This window comes from Montipora foliosa, chromosome 14 (genome assembly GCF_036669935.1).
Source record: "Montipora foliosa isolate CH-2021 chromosome 14, ASM3666993v2, whole genome shotgun sequence".
Classification (NCBI taxonomy): domain Eukaryota; kingdom Metazoa; phylum Cnidaria; class Anthozoa; order Scleractinia; family Acroporidae; genus Montipora; species Montipora foliosa.
Window position 1 is genome coordinate 24453466 of NC_090882.1, and position 26067 is coordinate 24479532.

At 38.6% G+C, this 26067-nt stretch overlaps 1 protein-coding gene across 2 annotated transcripts; it reads right to left on the bottom strand.

Moving 5' to 3' along the window:
- Positions 1-19: 19 nt before the first annotated feature.
- LOC137984278 (uncharacterized) lies at positions 20-26067 on the bottom strand. Of its 2 annotated transcripts, none has more exons than XM_068831397.1 (12): positions 25755-26067; positions 25221-25375; positions 18155-19416; positions 16695-16883; positions 12982-13062; positions 10875-11288; positions 10343-10437; positions 8216-8263; positions 7525-7623; positions 7066-7164; positions 6434-6532; positions 20-4410 (listed from the first exon to the last, which is right to left on the bottom strand). In XM_068831397.1, the coding sequence occupies exons 3-12, from the start codon at positions 19389-19391 to the stop codon at positions 2737-2739; spliced, it is 4035 nt and encodes a 1344-aa protein (XP_068687498.1). In that variant the 5' UTR covers positions 19392-19416; positions 25221-25375; positions 25755-26067; the 3' UTR covers positions 20-2736. The 2 variants fall into 2 exon arrangements, with proteins under 2 accessions (XP_068687498.1, XP_068687499.1); XM_068831398.1 differs by having other exon boundaries at positions 25767-26054.

A 26067-nucleotide genomic window follows, 5' to 3' on the forward strand; every position in this document is an offset into this window, starting at 1 on the left:
GACTTTTGGCGGGAAACAGTTTATTGTTAGATGTCATGTGACCTCGAAGTAGGCAATGAGAGCGCACGCTGCTGGGGGAAAAATTCAGCTATATAACAAGTGCACTTGTTCCATGAGCAAATATGACTGGTGGGCAACAGAAGAAAAGAAGCATGAACCATCTGAGGTACATTCTAACGCCTTTAATCTTTTCTGAGCTAATTGAGCCTGCCACAGTGCCATAGAGGGATTTCTCAGTACTGCAATAAACACTTAATGATTGGTACCGAGGGAAACAGTTCATTTTGTTTCCCGAGAATCTCAATGTTTCCTTGAGGCGCAGCCGAGGGAAACATTGACATTGGAGGGAAATAAAATGAACTGTTTCCCTGGGGCCAGTCATTAAGTGATTTGTTTTATAGCACAAAAAGAAAAACGGGCAACAGCAACGGTGGTCGACGGTCAACATTTGCGGTTAACAGTGCACTGTTACCCTCTGACGTCATAGATTTTGCACTGTTCCCCACTCAGAGACTTTTGACGGGAAATAGTTTATTGTTAGATGTCATGTGACCTCGAAGTAACCAATGAGAGCGGACGCTGCTGGGGGAAAAATTCAGCTATGTAACAAGTGTACTTGTTCCATGAGCAACAGGGCCTGGCTTCGATTAAATGTCTCCTAATATCAATAGCTTTTCTCTTGATAGACAACAACTATTATTTGTTGAATGCTTGATCTTGAATACACACTAGAACTGAGAAGTCTTTTTTTGTGTTTTGTGTTTGTAATGCGCATACTCTGTTGACAAATCCTTTGAGATGTCCGGATACGAATCGGATACGTGTGGACGGTTGTATAAGATTCGTATACGCTACGTGTGGACGCAGATATTTTTGTATCCGCATAACAAAATTTGCGGATACAAAAATCTCCGGATACGTGTGGACGGGGCATTAATGATGAAATCAAGTTATCAAAAAATCGTAAAACGAACAAATTTCTCCGCCCATTGGACCGAAAATGTAAGTACCGTAACATTCATTCTTAATTAGTATAATTCGTTCATTTTTCGCCCTAACGTCTATTTCTTATTCAGGTATATATACTTGAAGGCGTTTTGAGGTAAACGTTTGGAGGAATTGGCTCAAAAAGTACGGAGAAGGGAGATTTAGCCCGACGAAACTCAAGGGAAACTTAAACGTCCCAGCGATTAGGGACCTTTAGCATCACGTTTTTCATGGGAAACCGCAAACCGCAAAATATCACGTGACCAAGGTCTTGCCGTCGCGTTTGCGGTTTGCAGTTCACGTTTTAACCGCGGAGAAGGCCTCTAGAGGTAAGTAACTAACGGCAAGGTTTTTTGCCACTAAAAATTGTACAGCCGCACGTTTAAAAGCACGAAGTAGCTTTCTATATCCACCCTCTATGTGCTAGTTAGATTTTTGAACTCGAATGAATGAAGTATTTATATTTTTTGGGCGATCAAAGTGATACACTTCCACTTGACAAAAAAACAACATGGCGGCATCAAGCCGAACTCCTTGCTAAAGTTCGAAAGCCAGGAAACCTGAAACTGCAAACGGCTAACCGCAAACCGCAGTTTGCGGCTTGCGGTTTCCCGCGAAAAACCTGATGCTAATGGTCTCTTTTTAAATGATACGCTAGAGCGACGGCAACCAAAAACTAAAAATTGAGAATAGTCATGAGAATTTAATTCAGAGACCCGGTATTGTTTCTTTGTCTTTAGCACCATATAGCACTAGAGCAGTATTGAGCAGCAGCACCCTTGACACATTATTCGCAGGTTGGGGAGAGATGTGATGGTGTGACGGCTTGGGAAGGCCTAGTGAACATACAGACTGAAGGGAAAAACAAAGAGAAAGGTATCCACATATCACACCATGTAAACATGCATCAGTGTAGAGCGAGAAGAATATTAACGGCAGACAGACAAATGGGCATAAAATACTACAGTGCATTAAATGCATCTTTGTTCTCAAAGTTAAGGATTAACTTCAGTTGGGTCTCAGAAGTTAAATGAAATAGCATAAATCTATGCCACCTATACATTTTAAACAGTTTCCTTGAACGTTCAGAGTGGCTGTGCGGTTGATGATTGTAACGTCTCCCTATTTGACTCAAAGGCGGCGCAGGGCCATTAAATGATCGAGGGACAAAGTATTCCACACCATTTCGTTTCCAGAAACCACACAGCCATTTATGACCCCTAATTCCAATGAGTTGGTATTCGTGCCATTGAGTTGAAGGTTAGGGTCTACTATATCTGATGTTTGTTCGTTTTGTGTCCATTGTTTTCTTCAACCCATCTAATCTGTGTCTTTAGTATTCTAAGTATACCTGAAAGAGCGCATAGGCCAAACCAAATTTCTCAGCTGGTTGATTTGGCACCTTGTTTGAGGACGAAGCTCCGTAAGACTAAGACTTCCGATGAATTTGAGATAAAGTTATCAGCGAATATGTCCAATCCATATATTTCAACCCACGAAATTAGCATTGTTAAAAAAGTGACAAAAAGTCTCTTTCTTGGTAAAGTGATCACAAGTATGCTCATTCCGTGACGTAAATTCATACAAGCTAGCACGCTGCTTCTTCTTTTTCTTTTGGTTCTTTAGTCATTTCCGGTGGTTGTGCAACTCGAGCTTGTGACTCTTCCTCGCGTGAAGATAACTCTTGTTTCTTCTTCATTAAGACCTCTTTGCGCTGCCAATTGTCTTCAGCCTTTCGCACATCCTCTTCTAAGCTTTTGTCGCTGTCCCAGACAGCTCGAAATCATGTAATGTCTTCATCGGCTCAAACCATGATACTTCTTTTCCTTTAGTGACCCGTCTGAGGGGAAATCTCCGCTGAATATCAAGAGGGGTCTCTCCACTGTAGTTCCTCAGGTTGATATTGCATCCGGATTTAATCAACAACTGTGAAATCTCAGAAAATCCACAGAGAGCGCATAGATGAAGAGGAGTTTCTCCGTTTTTGTCTTGAATATCTACATCCGCCTTGTATTCAAGCAATAGCTTGACGAGAGGTACGTCCTTTTGCGTGACTGCTTTATGAAGAGGGGCTCCTCTCAAACAGTCTCGAATATTCACATCCGCCTTGTTTTCAAGCAATAGCTTGACGAGAGGTACGTCCTTTTGGGTGACTGCTTTATGAAGAGGGGTTTCTCCCCACCAGTCTTGAATATTCACATCCGCCTTGTTTTCAAGCAATAGCTTGACGAGAGGTACGTCCTTTTGCGTGACTGCTTTATGAAGAGGGGCTCCTCTCAAACAGTCTCGAATATTCACATCCGCCTTGTTTTGAAGCAATAGCTTGACGAGAGGTACGTCCTTTTGGGTGACTGCTTTATGAAGAGGGGTTTCTCCCGACCAGTCTGGAATATTCACATCCGCCTTGTTTTCAAGCAATAGCTTGACGAGAGGTACGTCCTTTTGGGTGACTGCTTTATGAAGAGGGTTTTCTCCCCACCAGTCTCGAATATTCACATACGCCTTGTTTTCAAGCAATAGCTTGATGAGAGGTACGTCCTTTTGCGTGACTACTTTATGAAGAGGGGTTTCTCCCGAGCAGTCTCGAATATTCACATCTGCCTTGTTTTCAAGCAATAGCTTGACGAGAGGTACGTCCTTTTGGGTGACTGCTTTATGAAGAGGGGATTTTCCCGACCAGTCTCGAATATTCACATCTGCCTTGTTTTCAAGCAATAGCTTGACGAGAGGTACGTCCTTTTGGGTAACTGCTTTATGAAGAGGGGTTTCTCCGTTTTCGCCTTGAATATCCACATCCGCCTTGTTTTCAAGCAATAGCTTGACGAGAGGTACGTCCTTTCGGATGACTGCTTTATGAAGAGGGGTTACTCGCGACCAGTCTCGAGTATCCATATACGCATTGCTAGAAGGTACAAAAAGCAAAGGTCCCTGCTTACCTGGGGCTGTTTGAGCATTTACGTCTGCCCCAAGACCAATCAGGGTCTTGAGTAACACACCAGAGGACATCCCACTCGCCAACAGCAATGGTGTGATGTTGCTCTTTGCAGCGACATTGACATCAATACCATCATTCAAAACGAGCTCAATCGCCTTTTCTACATCACCGCTCTTGGCGCACGAGTGCAGCTCATTTAGTGTTTCATCAATCTCAACCAATCTTTGGTTCAGTTTTTCAATATCAGCATGACCTGGTTTTCTGCAATCAAGGCCTGCTAGAATATCAAATGCTGATTTGCCACGGAAAATGGATGCGTTATTGCTTATTGTTTGAGATTTCATCTCTTCCACAAAGTTCTCTAGATAGTTACTTGCTTTATAAACAGTGTCATAGTCTCCCTGTAAGACAGCTGCCTGTAGTAGATTAAATCCTGAATAGCTGTCCGTACGCAAAAAAGCTCTTTTTGTAGATGTCCTGAGACTGAGCTGCAACAAAACGTGTCAAGCATCCATTAACTTCTTAACGACAGTATTACGCCTAGGATAACGAGGCCCATGGAAGCCTTTCCTTTGAATTAGACGTTTTGATAAAAGCCCCCTCTTCTTCCTTTGGGACATTTATGCATCTCAGTTGACCATCTCTATTTTAGTTAGGAAAATGGTTTGAGTTTGGTTGAAAAACCAGTTTACATTTTTCGTATTTTAGTGACGTATTTACATTCGGCGGAACTAACCTGTTACTCGCAGTGACAGAATGTAAATATTAGTGAGCTTAAGCACGCGCGGTTTTGAGACGCGGACGGAAACCGGAAGAGAAAAGCTTAGAGAAAGCCTTAGTTAAAGACTTTTTCAGTTGTTTTGCCTCATTCAAGGTGACTAGTTGCTAACCCTGTGTACAATAGTACAATGGGCAATTTGCAGCTTGCGATCACTTGGTACAAAAACCGCCATACTGGAGAGCAAATTGAGCACTAGGTCATCTAAAACAAAGAAAACTTTAATTAAGTTGGTTTGGTTTAGATATTCCTGTGTGCAATTTGCTCTCCAGTATGTTGGCTTTTGTACCATGTGATCGCCAGATGCAAAGGGCCCATTTGCTAACCAGAAGTGTAGACTTGAGAACTGTTTGACTAATATGCGGAGGCGGTCATAGAAGTAAGTGTGCAGATAATTTTACTGGGTCGTTTCTTGTAATTTTTCTATTCATTTTCTACATTTGTAAGGGCGCGCATTTACGGACCTTTTACTCTACATTTCAGATCGAAGTTTTTGTATTTTATTACAATACGATTCTCATCTTCTTATTTGGCGTCAACGGAACGAGGGTTTTGAACTATTACAGTTCTCGCGTCCAATAGACAGCTAATGTGCCGTGTTGAGGTTGGACTGTTGTAATGTACTCATCTCAGCTCTCGAACTTCGAACAGTTCACTTTTACTAACTTAAGGCTTTTTTGTTGATTAAAATGCACCTAAACTCAAGTATCTTTCGTTCCTTATATAAATCAATATATAATTCAATCTGCTTTCGTCGCTCTTGTATTTCATTTATAGTCGTAAGTTAGGGAGGGAGCTCATGGTTTCTTTCCTCGCCGGACAAAAATTTCTTATATTTGGGTGATAAATATTACTTCAGATCCTTTAACTTTATACATATGTGCAATGTTTTTAAGATTGCCTTTCTTTTTTTTCTGAAAATATAAATAAATGAAATGAATGAAAATGAAAATGTCAGCATTGTTACCCAGAATTTCGCTTTTTCTGTGCCGTGCAAGCCCCGTAAACTTGGCAGAACTAGCAGTAATTTGGACCCACGACCGTGATGTGAGAGGCATGGGTCTATTCTTGATTTTACGTCACAAACTGCTTTGCATTCCTGCAATTTGTGACGTAAATCGTGAATAGACCCATGCCTCTCACGTCACGGTCGTGGGTCCAAATTACTGCTGGTTTTGATAACTTCGCGCATCTTGCCCGGCAGATGAGAAGAGAAATTTTGAGGTGAGAATGGTAAAACATGTTTGCTTTTTTGCGGGGAGATTAATATAATTGCCAAAAAATATTTGAGTTTAGGTGCACTTTAAGGTTTGTTTATCTTGTAATCACCTCTCTCTCCCAGAGGTTGATGCGCCTTAGTTTTGTACGTTATTTAGCAGCAAACACTCAGGCTCTCAGCTCGAGCTGCGCACTCATTCCTGGGTACGAATCGTGAATATAGATAGGGAAAAATAGTCTCTTACATCTAATACGCCCTACACTGACAATAAGGCCTGACGATAAAAAATGCTCCAGGGGAATAAAAAAGGGGTTTTTATGGAATTTAGTGCACTAAATTTATTTATTGAAGCTAACTTGGCATTGCTTGCCCTACTCCACCCAACCCCCAACCCCTCCTAAAAAAAACACAATAAGAAAGATCAAGACAGCAAATTAATTCCGCGCAAAATTCACCTTATTGTCTTATTGCCTTAAGTATTTCTCGCAAAATGGACAAATTTTAAATAACTTACTGGTTGCTGAAGATTTCGTTTTGCATCGTGGTTCAGGAGCAGCTGAATTATTGACTGATGATTGCAGCGTTCAGCTTTCTGCAGCGGAGTGAACTGAAACTAAAGAAGAGAAGGAGAGGTTCATGCGCCACTTGAATGGTTTTATTCACTCTTGTCTTTCTTGTAATAATTATTTCATGCATTTGCATTATTTGAGAACTGCAGTGGCAGGGTTCACTCGATACTGTACATGTAAATATTCTTTATTCCTCTAATAATTGTGACATGAACGATAACATCATATCACCGAACTTGCGAACTTTTGAAAGAGCTAAGAACACAGTAAAGCCTACGGCCTCATCGGATAAGACCCTCCTATCTGTATAATTTTTTTTATATCCTTCCAATAATACTAAGCCTCATCCAAAGTTAATGGGAAATGGTCTAAGGCTGCATTGAAGATCAACTGAAGACTCACTAAATATGCTCACATCGGCAAGTTTACGGCTGCCAATGATCATACATGTAAATATGACAGCAATTTTTATACTTAAAATGACGTTCTTATGTGTCATTGTGGTACTTAGTGAAAAGTAGTAGCAATAGGCTAAGAGGAACATCAACTGGGAGTCAATTCCTCTCTTCCTTCTTACCCTGTCTAAGGCATTGACATCTGCATTATGATCTAGCAAGAGCTTGACAACAGATTCATGTCCATACCAACAGGCAAGGTGCAGCGGTGTTAACAAAAACTGGGGAAAGAAAACAATGTAAAATCAAGATATAAATTCTGGTGTCCAGCTCTGCGTGAAAGTGATGCTAAGCAACATTGCTAAGAGAAAGCAATTTGGGCTTCACCCACATTTACTTTGTTATGATCTCACTAGCAAACTCGTGTGAAAGTTAAAGGAAGATGATCAGGGCCATGGATTGTAAGTTTTAATACTGCCAAGTGTTGCCCTTTCTGACCGTCTTTTAAGGAATACATGCAAGTATGTTCTAACCCCACGCACAAATGGCTAAGCAAACTTGGGCTAGATAGCATATTTATTCAGTGAGTTATGCAGAAATTTAACTGAAAATAAGATACTAATACAAATCTCTTGAAGAACCTGATCTCTTTCATCAACATTTGCACCATTCTTCAGGTGCCTCTTGACCTCCTCATATTCTCCATTGATTGACGCCCTGTGAAGAGCACTTCGAGATACCTAGTGTAACAAAATGTAGAAAATTAACACAGTGTTCTCTCTCCAAACAGTGGACGCCCGTGGAACCTTCATTTGGAGTCCGTAAATGAAATAGTCTTGTGATCAAATACTACATATTAACTGACCTGTACTATTGTTTCGTAGAACATTCTTGCAAGGTACATTAATTTTTCAACATGACTACGTGGTAAAAGTCGACAGGTGCCAGTTTAGAATTTCAAGGCCTCAGACAGTGCCAATGAAAAAATAGAAGCACTGTTTTGATAAAGATCGGTAAAAACAGCTGGACTACTTTATAAACAACAGAGTTAAGAACAAGATAATAATGCTAAGTTAATCTGCAATCAATGTGTCCATGGTCTCCCTTGTAACAAGATTAAACTAATGAAAATGTTCCTTTTATGCTGTCGTGGGAGTCTGCAATGAAGGGACTGATCTCCACACACTAGTATTCTTAAGTTTCAGTTTGGCTGGGGATTTGAACACTGTCAAAGGTAATGAGATTCTAAGGTGATTACATTCCTGGTAAAAATCCACGTTGTTTACAGACCAGTTTTGCTTAAAACAGTATTTTTTTTCATTGTGAACTTACTTTGGCCTTTTCCATTCTCATAGCACAGCTCGTGTCCTGTTCCTTGACCTGATGACAAACAAAAAATAATGCAAATATCTTGACACAAGGAATGTGACCCTGTGACCTTGTCAGGGTTAAAGGAAACTTCATAGAACACGTAACGTGAACTTGATCTCCTGGCAAATCAAACTCAGTTTGAGTTACCTACGAGTATTCTAAATTATTTTGATGCACTTATTAAGAACATAATGCCTGTCACACATGTGGCCTCTCTTTATTACTGGTAGAACCTAACACTAACACTTATGAGAACACTACAATCCATTCCCCTAATCAGAAGTGAGGGAGCACTTTCCAACAAATACACACCCCCAAATTTTTCACAATGTCAATTGTGAAGTCATTTTCAACTTATTTTGCCAAAACGTTCCATTAAGCTAATTCACATTCTCCTGTACTTTCATTCTCTTTCGTATAATGCTCCGCCCTGTGGGATTCAGATTGCATTTTCCTCGGCTTGGTACCAGGTCAGCACGGTTCAAAGGTCTTTGTTATGCAAATAATTAAGTACAGTATTAAAGGACCATGTGACCTTTCACAAAGTGTCCTTTTTTCGCGTACTACAGTAGCCAGGTCATCATGCCAAAGGACCAGACCAATTTGACTGTGATTTCGCAGTCTGCACACAGCTATCCTCAAGTAGGTGGATGTTTAGCAAATTGTTATTCCATTTGGAGCGATCTCACGTCTGATAGCATGGTTGCTTTAGCTGTACTTACGCCCTAGTATTAAAGTACCCATTAGACATTTTATCTTGTTGGCGTTATTTTCGGGCTCAAATGTCTCCTGAATTATGCAATCTGAACCCAGCAAGGAGGAGCATTACATGAAGGAGAATATAAAATTAAACAAAGGTTACTTACCTGCAGGATAATTGTGATTCTCCTAGTATAATGCGCAGCAGCAGCTAGGGGTTCAGATCCCTCCCTTCTGTCAATTTGCTGTTCTCATATTCAGCTTCCCATCCTTATCTTTTGCGCTCACTTGAAGTTAATGTTACACACTCAAAGACAACTTGTGAAAGGCCACATGGTCCTTTGATACTGTACTTAATTTGCATAACAAAGATCTTTGAACCGTGATGACCTGGCACCAAGCGGAGGAAAATGCAATCTGAACCCCTGGTGCTGTGCATTATACTAGGAGAATCACAATAATTATCCTGCAGGTATATTTAGTAACCTTTGTCTAATTTTATGTTTTCCCCCAATTCCCTAAAAAACTACATTTGAATTAGGATGTGAAGAAAGCTAACAAGGAACCTTCAATACCAATTACTTCAAGCTGAATAGAATTTTTCATCAAGATATAGAATCTAAGACGTTGGAAGAATCAAGAATATCACTAACAACTCTGAAGAGTCTCAATTACCATAAAAATCAATGATTTGGAAAGGATGATTATATGGAAAAATTTAATAGTGTTCCAAACTGGAGTTGGAACCTTTAAATTCTGCTTGCTTTCACTAGTTCAAATGCTCCAATACGTAATGATGAGCTGCAGTACAGGAGCAAGAATATGGTCCGAGGTTATCTTAAAAGCTTTAGTGAATTGATGAGATACTTGGGACAACTGACACGCAGTTGATTTACTTGGCAAAAACCATGAAGACATAAATTTTTTAAAAAAATCGATAATAGGGGGGAATTGCCATAAATCAGAATTGATTTCACATTCATTTACATGCAATAGCATAACAAGACTCTTGGAGCGTAAATGAATGCCAATGAGGAGATGTTACACAAGATTGTCCTTTCGGAACAAATAGAAATGTATCTTTATGAGGGATACACTTTCATGGCGGTCAACGCATAAAATGCCAAACCTCCAAATGCAAACTGCAAGACTAAGGCTACTATTTGTTACACCACTTACAGTATGCAAGTTTCATGCATGCCAGGATAAAAACGAACATTCGTTTTTTTCCTTTTGTTTGTTTGTTTGGGTTCTTTTTTTACATTCTAAAGATGTAATGTTTTGCTTTTTTAACATTATGAGTATTTTTCTTTCACACATACCCACGCTTTTTTAGAAATTTATTTAGATTTTAATACTTCCTGTTATCAAATAATGCAAGGAACTTACAGTCGTGTAATCTGCAGATGTATTCATTTCACTTGTGCTGGATCCCTGATTAAGTAAACCTTGTTGAGAAGATAACAAATCAATGTCTGCTTCTCCTGAAAACGAAGACATGTTACCATGTTAGCGAGAGTTGGTGGTTAACTTTTCGCTGTTAAATTTCTTCTGTTGTGAACATTTCTTTTGTTGTCGGTGCAACTGTTCTATTAGGCCCTTACTGCCTCATGAAAGGGACAGAAACAAACACAATGTATTGGGCGAACTAGTCTGATAAGAAAATTAAAACGGTAAGGATAACAAAAACGTTAGTTCAAGTACTCTTTCTCTTGACCAGCTTTACTGATTGATCAGCACTACTGCAATATCTACTAAAGTAAATAATAAACAAGACGTCTGTATGTACATTGCAGATTCTTAAACTGAAGGGCTAAGGTCCAGCTCTTGCTTGTACAGAGTACAGTACTTCCCAAGCATAACTAAAAAAATTCTTTTGTTGTTTGTTTTGTCATCATCAAATATATACATGAACAAGCACCTGGCATTTCGGTAAAAAATTTCCTGCAGGCCAAGTAGTTTTCCTCGTTTACGGTTGTTTTCAGGTTTATTGTCTCCAGTCCAAGTTTCTTCTTCATTTCATCTGTCACAAGGTATCGTTCTGCCACTTTATTGAGGTGACCAGAGAGATAATCATTCCACAGATGCTCACTGAGACTTTTTAAGGTTGGGCACTCCACAATGATTTCAAGAGAGCCCACGTTGACAGCCATTAAGGATACATCGTAAGCTTTGTGGATAAAATCAGTCAAGGCGCTCACTCCTTTCCGTTTATTTGAGGAATAGTCACGGGATTTCACAAAACTTTTGACTTGAGTTTCTAAAAGATTATAGACTTCTTCCTCTTGTTCTTCGTTTAGGTCTGATACACTGATTAGGAGCTTAATAAGGGTGTCTGAAAATGAGATTAGATCTTGTTAATTCATGGTGATCAAAATTAATGACGTTCATGGTAGCACAAAATTAATTAATATCTTTATAGTAGGCCACATGTCCCTTAAAACTCTGTTTAACCACACGCTAAAAGGGAAAGTCAATTCAAATGATTGAGCTCAAAAGTCCTTTAATGTACATGCCACTGATTTTCTGTAGTTCTTGCATCATAATATTACGTTGACCATCAACAGATGCAACCCCTCTCTCAGTCCATCGGGAATGATGCAAAAAGAAAAGGCGTGCAAAAAGTAGCCTCTGAAAAATGTACTTCTCACTTCTCTCATTCATACTTTCCCTCCTACGTTGCACTTATACTGGAAATTATGAGTACTATGTTTCCTTCAAGGTCAAAACCGATCACTGTAATCTTTAATAATAATTCGTGAAAATTTCACAGTTCATAAAGCAACTAACATGCTAAAGTATTTTCACTTCACTGACTTCACAAGAAGTCCCCTCTTATTAAGAACCCTGACAATTTTATACAAAGGAAAATTTTATGCGAACCAAACACATCTGAGGCACCAAGTATTATTAAAAAGATCTGATTATTTTGACAAATTCTAGCTTGATTAAGACCTCTGAAAACTTATGGCAAATATAGCATCGGGTATGAAAGCTGAAGCTATCTTGACCATGCCTGAATAAAAAAGCAAAGGTCGAAAGGATCATTCTTCCTCAGGTATCACAGTATCACGATTTAGAGTTTTTGTCAAAAAACTTATTAAATTACCATAAAACGAAAGCTTGAAGAGCTGATTCTCTTAGATAGAATTACTTAAAAGTAACTTGTAATTTGGGTTATTCCAACAGCAAGTGATCGAGCTTGAAGTACACAATACATGTAATTACCTCTTACTGGTGATGTCTTACAGTTGTATTATCAGTTTAACAAATAGATTCCATGTTGCCATGCGTCTGTTCAGTGATAGATCACAGATGAAGTCAAAATGTGGGAAGAACAAAAAAGTGGCACACGAGGCGAGAGAAGAGTGTGTCACTGATGTTCTTAACATATTTTGACGTCTTCTGTGATCTATTACTGAACAGATGTAAGGCAACATGGAATCTATTCGTTTTATAAAGAATTAAACTTTATTCGCATAAAAGCTGATGGTGACATTAATTGTGCATCTGTCCTCTAAAAGGTCATAGGCAAGAACCAATTAAAATGCGAGAATAACTTGGGTTATTATAATATAAACAAAGATATAATCCAGTCTTCATTTCCCCACCCATCATCACTGTTTTAAATCAAGGATTCTCGATTTTCTTAGGACTTAAACGCATAAAGAAATGACAAATTAAACTAACCTAATTTCATGTCTACTGTCGCAGTGCCCATTACTATAGTTGATCAAAATATGTTATACATGTAGCTGGCAAGAACTACATGTACAGTATGGAAGTTTCAAGCATTGCCGACTCAAAACTGTCAGTAAAACTTAACATAACTGAAAATTATTGCTCCTTCGGCCCACCACTAAAATGCTTGTATGTATTGCAGGGGGCTTAAATTGAAGATGGCAAACTTTGTGGGGAATGACTGACCATATACCAGTACATGTGCGTTGGCAGAAAGGAAATTGGCAAAGGGAAAGCTCCTCTGGAACAGCTGGCCCACACTGCCACTGTTAAAATACTTCTCCTACCTCCAAATGCACGCAAAGAACGTTCCTCTCTAGATGCCACTGGAGGCTTTGATCTTTGTCGTATCTCATTTGCATCCATTCCTGTAAAGACCAAATACGTTTATAAAGTTCTAATTGTGGAAAAAATAATCCTTTCTGCTGATTTAAAAGTCCTAACAAATGGGCATTTCCTTTGTAGAAATGCCATTAACCATTTTGCTGCAAGGTCTATCACTTTCATGAATGCAAAACTGATGTCCACATTTAGCGAGGTTCTGCCACGTTCTTTTATATCTGATAATCAATTCATGTTGAGCAAGTACATGTAAGTTACATGTAGAGAGGTCCACTGCTTTTAATCCATGCAACATCCATTGTTTTGTTAAAATCCTACATGTATTGATTAATTATTAAAGTGCTTTTTCCTGTTTATGTTACAGTAGCATTTACTGTTAATGAATGTGGTCAGCTTCCTGTTACCCTTTTCATGTACATCTCTGTGTAAATAAATGCAAGGGAAGCCACAGTTTTCATTGCCTTGCGCAAAGTACCATATTTATGTCAGACAACAAGAGGTAACTAATTTAGCATTAATAAATTTGTAGCCAAGATTTAAAAGTCTACCACTAAAACAGGAATAAACTAGCAGGAGCAAGGAAAGGTTATTTTGCCTTCCACTCATACAGTTACATGAAGTTACATGTAGTGTTAATACCTGGTAGTTGTATAAAGAAATCCTAATAATTATGTTGATCAGTCTTGTCACTTACAGGATATATAATTCTTCCACTAATTAAAAATAGTAAATTTAATTCAAGCAGTAATCCCATTGAAGCCTTTCATGCTTTTTTCCAAAGTCTATTATTTTTTTTGTGACAATTTAACGTACTGTCCCACAATAAATCATTTCAAATAACAGACTCTTTTGATACTTGTCTCAACATTAGGGTGTGGAATCAGTTAGTGACAGTGATCATTCAGTCAAGTTGTGATCTCTTCACACAGAATTTGATAGTCCAAGCGTAGACTGCTGCTGTCCATTCAGAGGTAATAAAAAATTATTATTGACTTGCCTTCACTTACATGTAATTTGGGAAAAGGTACAATGTGGCAATTTCAAACTGTTGTACTGCCCCAAACAGGACATTAGGTGGCTACCCGAAGAACTGAGTCACGATCAGTTTGTGAATCTTCAAAGGTTTTAATTAGTGGAGTGAAAGACATACATGTAATTCAACATTTCACCCACTAACCCTAATGGAAGTGGGGAGGGCTTTCAATAGAAGCCGGCTACTGTCAGAGCTCCAGCGGATGTGGGTCATCAAGTCACAGGCTACTTGGTTAACAACTTTTTCAAAAACAAAGCTCTTTAAAAAATACAATTGCTAAATCCATTTAATTTGTTTTTGTGAGGATGCGAATAATGTATCAATTTATCCACTGCATTTTTCTTATAAATAGGTTTAAATTAAAATTGTGCAACTCAAAGCTCTTAAAATGTTTACACCCTAACCACTCAATAGTGCAAAAAATGTTCAAAATTTTCCTACACTTGTTTTGTGTACAAAGCGTATGTTTCTTTGTCTCGCGTGTGCTCACGATCAATCGCGACCAAAACGCTTTCCACCACTGTTAGCAGTATCGTTATCCTAAAAGTTAGCCTCGCTTTCACGTCGGCTGTTTAATACAGATGCCGGTAGCCAAGCATGGCCGACGAAATGCATATCTTTAGCTTGTAAGTTTATTTGTTTTCCCATATCAGACCATGTGATGTTATTCAAGGGAACAGTTTCTTTCAAATGTCGTCTTATGCATGTGCATATACATGTATGTACGCATAACTTATAAAAAACAAAAGGAAAAATTCCCTCATGTGGCCTGAAATGGAAAAACAAAACGTACAATCCAAAGAGGTCCATTGTTTGCATTCTTTTCAACGAAAAGGTTACATTTTGAATAAATTTTACTTTCTATATTCTTTTCTCATAAATAATGTAGTATTTTCACTTTCTCAAGAATATTTTACTAACTCTTTCATTGCCTCTCTGCTCCTTTTGTTCTTAAAGTATTTTGCCATTACCTTAGCTAATAATAACTTTGATCCCCAGAAAGCAAGAAATCATATTTCCAAGCTTTTAGATTTCAAAATTTTCGGGGGAAGCATGCCCCCAGACCCCCCTAGGAGAGGCAGCCTTACAGCCGCCTTATTTTCATAGCTACCTACTCTCACATGGCCATTGGTAGACACCTACTGAAAGTGGGCCCAAACAAGGGCAAAGAAAACTCTGGCCAAAGGGGTGGGAATTGAACTCACGACCTCCAGACAGGTTCAATTCTCATCTTGGTCAGAGTTTTTCTTTGGCCCTCTTTGGGTCCATTTCCATAACTTGGGCAGCTCAGATGGATTACATGGAAATAGAGATAGCACTTAAGGTCTCGGTATAAGGTAAATTTGGGCATCTCGCTCAAATGTTTTGTTTTTGCAAACCTTCAATCGGTGGGCTCTGAAGTATCTTTTCCCAAAAAAAAAAATTGAAAAATTCATTTTAAAACCCCTAAAATCATTGTTATTAGTTTCCCACCATAATCTGCACGCTAAAAATGATTGATGTATTATGTCAATCACACTTAAAAGGATTGGGTATCAATTGACAGCCTTCACACACGATCTGCTACCTTAGCACATACCCAATTGCTGATTGGCTCAGCATAATTGGCTTTCAAGTAGGGAGCGGAGTTATTCAGCAGACCGTGAACCGCACGCGAAACTTCAAGCTTGATTTTCCAGGGGTTTATTGTGACGCCAAAATTACAACTTCTTGAACCTCCTGTCGCGACAGGCTTTAAGATATCGCTTCCAAATTTTGAGTTCTAATAGATGATTGTACGTTCTACCCCAAATACTGCCAGAGGAATTTTTCATTTGTCTTCCGACGCTGATTTTATGGCACTTTTTCAAACCAAATTAAGTATGAGATGAGAGTTTCAACCTTCAATTCTTAACATATCAAAAATTCCTCACAAGGTATTGGAGTCCATTCACCTGTGACTAAGATGCAACAAACTGCGGTTATTTTCACAATAAAGTGAAGGGGCAGGAGCTTCTGGAGCAGACTCGGTCGCTCTGAGTTTGAGGCCTCAAAACTAAAAGGCAGTTATATTAAATACCGAAAAACTGAAACTTTATTCAAATAATTCAATCTATTAGCTTTCATATGGTATAGTTTAACCCTATACAAAAAGGCAGTGCGACAATTTCATTTTTCCACGCACACCTCATTTTCCTTTACCGAGACCTTAATAATAAATAGCACCTTAATTTATAATTATGTACTGACAAAAGTATACAATTCTCAGAAAAAGGCAATTTATTAACCTCTAAAGCTTTAGATTTTATTGTCCAATTATAAGACTTACATGTATGTACAGTACACACACACAAATGTTTATATTAATTTCTTTAATCTTGTACCGATATAGAAGTCTGCGTTTCTAGCATTCTAACTCAAAACAACCCCAAATAACGTTAATTTGCAGTACATTCAAATGTATACTTTTCAAGTATGATTTTTATAAGTTCTTTTGAAAAATACTTAAATGGGAGCATTGCTTTGTTGTGTTAACACAGGCTTGGCTGCTTTTTTTGGTGAAAGTGAGTGAACCTAAGGTACATGTGCAGGGAATCTTGTGTGTTCAATGTACCTATGAGATGCCAAACAGAAAAACTACTGTACCTTTCTTTTCACTGGAAGTTTTTCTTTGGCCTGATGTCCTTGCATTTTCCCTGTATGAAATCACTGCACCTTCCTGAATAACATGCTGCTGCATTGTTGTTGGGGCAGTCTGAACAAATGCTCCTGGGATTGCACGAGGCTGTTCTTCAACCAAGTTAGCTGCAGCAGATGCTTCAGAAGTAGAGCTCTCTGATAAAGAGACCAAATTGCACAGTCATTGGATGATTCTCCTGATATCAACGTTGACCACTGATACTTTTTTAAAAAACAGCAACTACAGAAATTTAGGTCAGAGCCATTCAGAAAAATTAATGATTTTAGATCATGCAATGAACTCTTTTTTTTTAGTATTAAGTACTCAAAATATTCTCATTTTTCCTTATTGACTTTATTTACAGTCTTACTACTAGTTTTACCTTTATTAGTCGTTGATAAGATGTTTATTCTAATTTTTTTTGCATAACATTATAACATATCATTTTATACAGCTGGTGACTATTACTGTGATTTTCATAATTCTGTGGAATATCATCTTCAAGCGCCAATGGCCAAAATGAGTTTTGGATTCCATCAATCAAACAAAATCAATTGATGCATAACATAACCTACCAATCAGCATCATTGGTTCCCATGGTACGTTCGTAAATTTGAACTTGATGCTGATGGAAAGCGATGGAATATGTAGGAATCCTTTCACTGAAGACACTCTAAAAAGCATATCAAAATGGTAATTAATCAAGCTGCGAACTAAAAAAAACTGCAATTCACTTTCTGGAGGTGGAGTCGATCTTACCAGCTAATTGTTTGGAAATTTGATTGATGGAAGCCAAAACGTGGTTTGGCACTTAGCGCTTCAAGGTGAGATTCCACAAAATGATGAAAATCACAGTAATATGATAATATTTAGCTTGTGTATTGTAATTCCAGTATTATACTGTTCAACATGTATGTGCCTCTCTTTCATTGTCTTAGCAGGCCTTCACGGACAACTATTTTGTAGTCATGTTTCACCATTAAGTGACTTCCTGTCATGATCCAATACTCTAATGGCCTCAGGACTGGGCAATGAATGTTAAAAAAATTTCAGGAATTGAAGGGAACTTTGCTTCTACTGTTTAAAGACCATGACCAATACACTTTCAATCCCCAAGGGAACCCATAAATTAGATTGTACACTTATCCTAGGGGCAAGGGCTTATTAGGGTGGACAGCCCCAGTAATATTATACTGTATCACTGGAACAAAGATCTCAACCTTTGGACAACATGCCAGTCATTACGTTGGGCAACCCCACCCACATGACAGAATTCATGCGGTTTTCTAAATCAGGATTGATACATTTACTATCTAAAAGTGAATCTGCCCAGGGCTAACTTCCAGCTCACAGGACTGGAAAAAAAGGCATAAGGTCCTCTTGAAACAAAAATTCAGATCACGAAAATGGATATTAATTAGCGTACCATGAACCATACTCCATAACTTGTCAACAAGTGCTTCACATTGTTTTTTCCAACAGTACTCCTGGCCATAAGCTTCTCTCAGTAATTTGCTTTCTTGAAGGCACACGCTGTGTCTAACACCAACACCCTCAATTGCTTCAGCCCATTTACCTGGATCTTCTGAATCAACTATGCTGTATGCTCCCAAGGGAATGCTTTGTACTGCTCTTGCAAATCCTGAATTACTCCCTACAAGAACTGGTAAGCCAGCTGATAATGTTTCAAGAGCAACAAGACCAAATCCCTCTGATTTTGAGGGCATGATAACAAGGTCAACTTCACAAAAGAGATCCTTCATTTTTGCCCGGTTCTGTACAAATTTTCGCACTGTCAGCTGCTCATCAGTAATTCCACAGTTGAGAAGTCTTCTCCTGACCTCATCCTGCTTCCCATCAGGGGCACCCACAAACAGAAGATAATAATGTTTTCCTTTCAGGCGTTGATCAGCAAATGCCTTAACAGCTATGTCATATCCCTTCAGTTCAAAGTCCTCCTCATCTCCACGCCCACACAACAACACCTTGAAATCATCATTACTCTCAACTTTGGCCTGTTGCACTAAATCCCCAAATTCCCTATGAAATAGACCCGGCACTATTTCAAAAATATCCTCAACCTTCTTACACCCTTGCAAATAGGAAGAGTAAGCCTTTTTAAGTCTTGGTCCCACTGGAACAACAAGGTCAGCATATTTGCAAAGATCAACCTCATCCCAGTGCTTCTGTTCACCTCTTGAAGTAGGATTATCATAACCCTTATATTTGCTTAGATCTTCTGGAGCAGTATGCACCATGTGCACCCATTTACAGTTTTGGAATTGTCGAGAACGTCTTATGATGTTAACTTGGCGGCCAAGTTTCACACCATGGCCAACAACCACGTCTATTCTGTGATCTTGAGGTGGAAAGCACAACCAATCAAGAGGTTCACTGAAGCCCGGTTGTTTCCGTGCATCAAGAACATTGATCCCAAAATTTTGGGCTTCTATTTTCTCTTCATCTTTACAAGAACCCTCTGGGACCAACAAAGAAACTCTGACATTTGGCTGTTGTGACAGATGAATTGCAAACTCTCTGTTTAATGTTGACAACCCCCCAGCTGATGAATTCCATTCACTCCCTAAAAGAGTAATGTCCAGTGCTTCCTTGCTTTGGACAAAAATCTCCTCTGCTTCTACAGATACTCCTCCTTGTGCCATGATTTCAATTCCAATTGACAGACAACTGAAATGGTTTACAATATAAACACTAAGTATTAACAGTGCTTACTATATACTCAACAAAATATCTTGTTTCTGATTGGCCAATAGCGAATGCATAAATAGGTTATAGAGTGCAATCCAGGTTATAGAGTGCAATAAGGAAGTTGCTATGGAAACACCAGGGAAGTGCCAAATTTGAACACCAAAGTGAAAAAAAATTGCTGACGTACAGTGGGTTTGCTTTGTCAAACCAAAACATCGTTGAGCAACTTGAAGAAAATGCAAAAAACAAAAACATGTTGAAAGCAACACAGACCTGGTTGAATGTCTGGCAAACATGGGCGATTGAAAGAAAACTAAACCCAAAACTGGAAGAATACGAGCACGAACAAAGTAGCCCATTTGAGTATTTTTGTTGAGAATACATGTATAATAAATAAAAAATCGTATGAACCTGCTCGTGCATTTCGTGATTTACATGTACGACTTGTGCAATTTTGAGAACTTTCAAAACATCCATAAATCACAAAATGCACTTGCGTTCATACAATTTCCTATACTTATCATACTTTACAGCCAAATCTTCGTCCCGATATAGATTATGGTAATTTTGGCAACGTTTAGGAAGTGGGTGCTTAGTGGTGCATGGGCAATGGACAAGTTATGTTTGCACAAATTTCCCTAATATTTACTTTCTAGACTGCACAAGCAAAGAATTGAATAAAAATAATTTCATCACAACTCTGTCATGATCCAAATATGGCCCAACAGTTTACACTTGATACAACTGTATTAATGAGCACAGAAAGTCCAACTAACATTACATAAAAAATGTAGGTATCTCTTACCAAACCAGTAAGTGCCAGTACAGTAAAAACCTTTTTTTTAACCTAGGCAGTTATGTGCAGGCACTTAGATGCTCTGACTTGTTTGTACCAAACTAAAGAGATATGTCTAGAAATGCATGCAATTGCAAAACTAACTAATAATTCAACCAAAAAATTTGTTAAGCACTAACGAAACGTTGACATGTCAGAAGAGTGCAAGCAAACATTTTCCTGGCTGTGCCAATATGGGAAGATGACACGTCACATGAATCAACACAGATGATCATGTTTTACTTATTAAATACACATGAACTCAGGAATAGAAAGGTGGAAAAGAAAAATAGGAAAGCAACTCTGTAAAAGACATTGCCATTTTTGTTGGTGTAATGAACTGTTACTCGTGGTCATTTACATGTACAATGTAGATGTGTTATATGATTACAATGTGCATGTAAATACAAATAAATTATTATAGTGCTTCCTGGTACTACATCTAGTTAAACCTTCAGTCTGTTAGAATGATTGTTGTGAATCTACGTACATATGACTCTGGGATTCAAGTCATACAGTACCGCTCAAATGTACGTTACCAGTCGCGTCGCACGCGAAGTGATTCGCGTCCTGTGCGACGCGATTCGCGTCGCGCAAGAGTCACTGAAGCAGAAATTTTTGGCATAAATTTAGGAGACCCCACTACGCGAAATCATTTAATTTTGCGCAGCGCGTAATGGTAACTAAGCTGCCTGTGACAGACGAGTCGCAGACGATCTCAAATACCCCAGACAAACTTTCCCTTCCATCTGTAAATCGATCTTAGACAACAAAACGCGAAAGAAAATTCGAACGAAGATCGTGGTATTAAACTGGAAACGGCAATTGCCTTGTCAATAAAATTATGACCTTGTGTCGCCAAAGAACATGTAGTAAAAACCTGATCTTATGCTGGTCGATCTGTTGTTTGATAAACAGACACGTAAGCTTACAGTATGCAAAAAGCCGTAAAGATGTTGTTGTAACGCCTGTGCGTTTCTTTGACTGTTAACTGTAACTTTTCGATAATTTCCGTCTCCACGTTTCACTTTTTCTGAGGCGCTTTAAACTTTATTACCTCCGCAAGTTTTGTTTTAAATTAAACGATCGTGGACCTGACATTGCAGATCGTATGGAAACCAGGTTAATCTCGGCAAGCATCAGTGACGCCAGCGAACATTCTCAGCGAGTTGTCGAGTAAATAAATAGCACAAAGTTTCCAATGAAGAATGAAGATTTGGTTGTACGTTTCACAAATTTTGTTGATCAATTGAAGGTTTTACTTTTCTTAATGTGTACAGGGTTTGAATCAAGCATCAGTTCGTAAAAATTGCCCTGTAATTCGAAGATGGTGGCTGTCAAGTTTAAGGCCCGTGCAAACGCTCGCAACATTGTTGGCCAACAAGACGCAACATTGCTGGGCCCAACATGTTGCGAGCATTTGCATACCATGTTGTGTGTTGTTGCGTGTTGTTGCGACTTGTTGGAAGTTGTTGGATGAAGTTTGACCAGTTTCAAACACACGAATCGCGTCGCGCGCGAGGGTGATAACTTACATTTGAGCGGTACTGTACCAGTCTTTCTACATAGAGGTGAAATGATAAAAATGAACCCTTACAGGTAATGACTACATGTACATTTTGGGTTATTCTCCTATTCTTTTTTGCTAATGTTTGTTTGACAATGTCAGCACATGTTATAAAATGAAGGCATGCCATGGTCTTACTGCCTGAGTGGAAATGGTGGATGGGAGACTTCTCCTAGTTTTGCCTGTGTAAATGGCATGATTTCTGACTTGAATTTGCCCTTGTCTCTTTTGACAGCAGTGGAATTATGGTTAAATTGTAGAATGGTATGTACCAATTTAAGATTTGTACTTATTTTACAATGAAAATCTCCTTAAGATTCATTCGAAGTCATTCTCCAATTCTACGACTTCTCCGATTCTACTTTAAGATACTTTAAATAGAAATCGAATATTATTGTGGTGTTTTGCATTGTGTTCATTTGGGCACAACTCCTTTAGAATGAGTAATAATCAAGTATTAATGTGGTGTTCAGTATTTTAGTAATATTTTTAAATTAAAGCCCCTTTCCCTGCTCTCTTTCAGTGACTCGTTATACATTATTTGCCAGTCTCGCTCCGCTGATTTGTTATTTTCGTTGTTTTTGCTATAATGATTGTTATTTTCCATATTTTTGTTACATTTGTGAAGGCCTTTTTCCTGCTCGCTCTCTCTCTTTCAGTGATTTGTTGTATTTGCCAGTATCACTCCCTTGATTTGTCATTTTCGTCACTTTTGCTATTATAATTCTTATTTTCCGTATTTTTGTTACATCTGTGAAGCCCTTTTCCCTGCTCTCTCTCACACACACTCTCTCTCTCTCTCTCTCTCTCTCTCTCTCTCTCTCTCTTTCACTGATTTGTTATATTTGCGAGTGGTGCTCCCTTGTTTTGTTATTTTCGTCATTTTTGCTATAGTTGTTATTTTCAGTATGTTTTTTGCATGGTTGTTATATTTGTTATTTTTGCAATTGCGTGCATTTCTGGACATAAGTGAAACCAAAGAGATCAATCAAAGATGCACCGGAAATTAAAGTCTATGCTAAGCTTAAATGGCCTCCAACCTAATGAGTGATCACGCTACACAATGCATAATAAATTATACTTGTTGTGTTTGTGTGCATGCTCACTGGAAGACCTGCACTCATGCTTGTACAGTGCAGCTCGGAGATAAGCGAACCAAAATATACGCAAAAAACGCGCATACGCAAAACGCGTAAACGCGTCAAAAAAAACGCGGATGCGCGTCAACACATACGCAAAAAGGCTCATTAGTATTTATGAGCTCTCCTTTTGTCTTTCTTTTGTTGCCTTGTCTTTGTTTTTTTCGCAATCGTTTCCGGTGTGATGAAAGTGAAAATAATTTGCGTGTTCGCTGGTCGCTGCGTCACTAAAAGAGCAAAAAATCTCACCAGCGCAAAGTCCTTCTCGCTAGATATTTGTGTTTTAAAGCCTCAAAAAAAGATTATCAAGCTTACTTTTGGAGAAATATAAACCTATCGACAGACGGCACACAAGAACCTTTTTAACATCAAAATTTACATGAAAGCGTCGAGAGCGATAATACAGTATCAAAACAAACTTCGTACCCTTACATCCGTTTAGTCGTAAACTAAAAACACAACTCCTTAGCAAAGGGGTCATCATCATCAGTTTTGTACAGAAATTCATCGTAAGGCTGAGAATTTTGCAGCTTGAGTTGTTTTGTTGTAAATGCAGCAGCAACAAATGATTTTTTTGGCGTGGATTTTCAGCACGACAGTGTAGTAAAACACGGTTGCCGACACGTGACAAACATGATTTTAATTCATGTAATATTCACATCTTCAGCTCTGTTGGGAATGATTTTCTGATTTCAACGGGTACAGTGCTTTCACTTCAAACGCAAAATTTTTCTTCAAAGGCTCAATGGATGCGCTGATCACATTTATTTGGTATTTCTGTAAGGAAAAGTATTCGGTTAAATTTGGGCACGCGCCGGCGAGAGCTAGGCCATCGTGATGTGATTCGGGGCATACTTCGCTGATTCAAACAGTGAAATGCTCTCAGTTCAAAGAAAATATTTGTAAAAAACTTTCTATGATATGTCGATCGCATTTATTTGATTTTTCTGCATGGAAAATGTGGACTTTTTTGCACGCGTCGGTAAGAGGTTATCGTGAAATGACTGTAACGCGTCACGGCAACACTGACAAAAATCATGGCTTCAGTTTTTCGGGGCATAATTTGCTGATTTAATTTCGCTCGTCTTTCGAGACCTTTGTTGCATTTAAAGGATATTAAACTTCGAAATAATGCCCTGTGGATGTTTTCATCGGCGGCATTTGCGGATCGAAATTGATTAGTAATCAAAGCGACATACATGCAAATGCAAATTTTCGACTTGTCGGCAGTCACGCAATTTATTCTTTTGTCTTCGTAAACAATAACAGGAAAAGCAAAATTACGGTTATGAATAACAAAGGCACAAACGCGTATACGATACGCAATTTTAGACGCGTCAAAAAAAACGCGTATACGCGTATTGCGTGCGTTTATTTTGCGTCTGCGTTGTTCGCTTATCTCCGAGCGGCACTGTACTCTATTGCAAGGGTCCCTTACATGAGAGCTGTCCCAGGATAAATAACTTTAAATTTAATAATTTATTAAATTTAAAGGATTCTCATGATGTATCATAATTAAATAACATAAAATGAAAGTTAAGGCCATCTACATGTAACCCTTGGGGTGATGTAGCAGCTCTCGTAACATATAATGGGATTGGCTTGTCACCCTAGCCGAATACAAAAGACTAAACAATTGAAACAATGACTTAAGCTGTGTTCACATTAGGCCTCGATTATGATTGAATTATAATCGAATTAAATATGAAATGGGTTCACATCAACTAATTACAGCGCTTGATTAAGATTAGATTATAATATTTTTCAAACAACCTCAATGGGGTGGTTTGAAGTAATTACACTGCGTAATTGAACAGAATGACGAACACGTGGTGGTATATGAGCAGACGAAACTTATAATCGCTATTTGGTGTCTTCTTCTATTTTTGGACACTGTCCTTGGTTCTCTTTTGCCTCAAGCATGGTGATGATAATCGTGGCAGCCACGCGGTACGGCGCCATTTTCTCTCGCACTGCTAGGTCATCCTGCCTATTGCATTTGAATTTTTGCAGATGTGAACAGAGCCACAATTGAATAAAATTGAATGGAGTATGATAGCCTGAATCATACTTCAGTTGATCATAATCAACGTTGAGTGTGAGCACGGCTTAAGACTTAAAAACAATAGAAGCTGCTACACTGCTGAACCCTTGGAACACACCTCAAGTACATGTAAAAATGCGGGCCATAATTAGGTCTGGATAAATTATAAAGAAATCTGAGGGATACATTAGTGTGTACCTTTGTAGTCGTTTCGCTTCATCTGCGATGTTCAGTTTCTTTAAACACCAAGTACATGAAACTTCTCAGACTCTCACAAATCTGAATGAAGCATACATGTAGTAAGGGAAACTTTGATGATCTCTCACTTGATCTTTCTTTGCGAGACTCTATCACTATAAAATGGATAGAGGAACATTTAAGCAGGAAGAATTTAACATAAATTTACATAATTGCCACTGCTCAAGCAGCAAACAAGTTCGTGTGTGTTCATCCGGCTGGTTGAAAATGCTCGTACCCGAAGGCAAATGTAAGAAAAACATGTTGATAAAGAGCTTTTGATTTTCAAATTATCACAAGTAAATACATTTGCCAACGGAAGGATGCGGTATCCATCGCCTTTCGTGGTAAAATGAGAACTACTTTACAAATCGTACGTGGTCTATCGCGTCACAGGAGAAATTATCGATCATACATGTATAAACCGGGAGAAACTTGAGGGACACCATTACCAAAAGCCGCTACCAAATTGAAAATCAAAGCAGCTAAATATACCTTCTAGGCTACCTTTAACAATCCCTGCCAGGTTTTGACCAGCGATGCCAAGGGATAAGCACAGTACTTCTAGTTGCAGTAGTGGAAAGGTGCCTCCAGAACCAATGAGCCGTACGATGGAGCTGAGGGCGATGTTCTTTGCATCTGAAGATCGCATTAATTAGAATAATCCTGCGGAATGACAAACTTGAAATTTTAAAATGCGTTCTTTTTTTGGTTCCCTATGGTTCCTGTTCCAATCTGCTATAAATTTGCCGTTATTACACCAGCTACGCTATTTGAGTGGAGCTTCTTGCTTGACTTGACAGGTGTT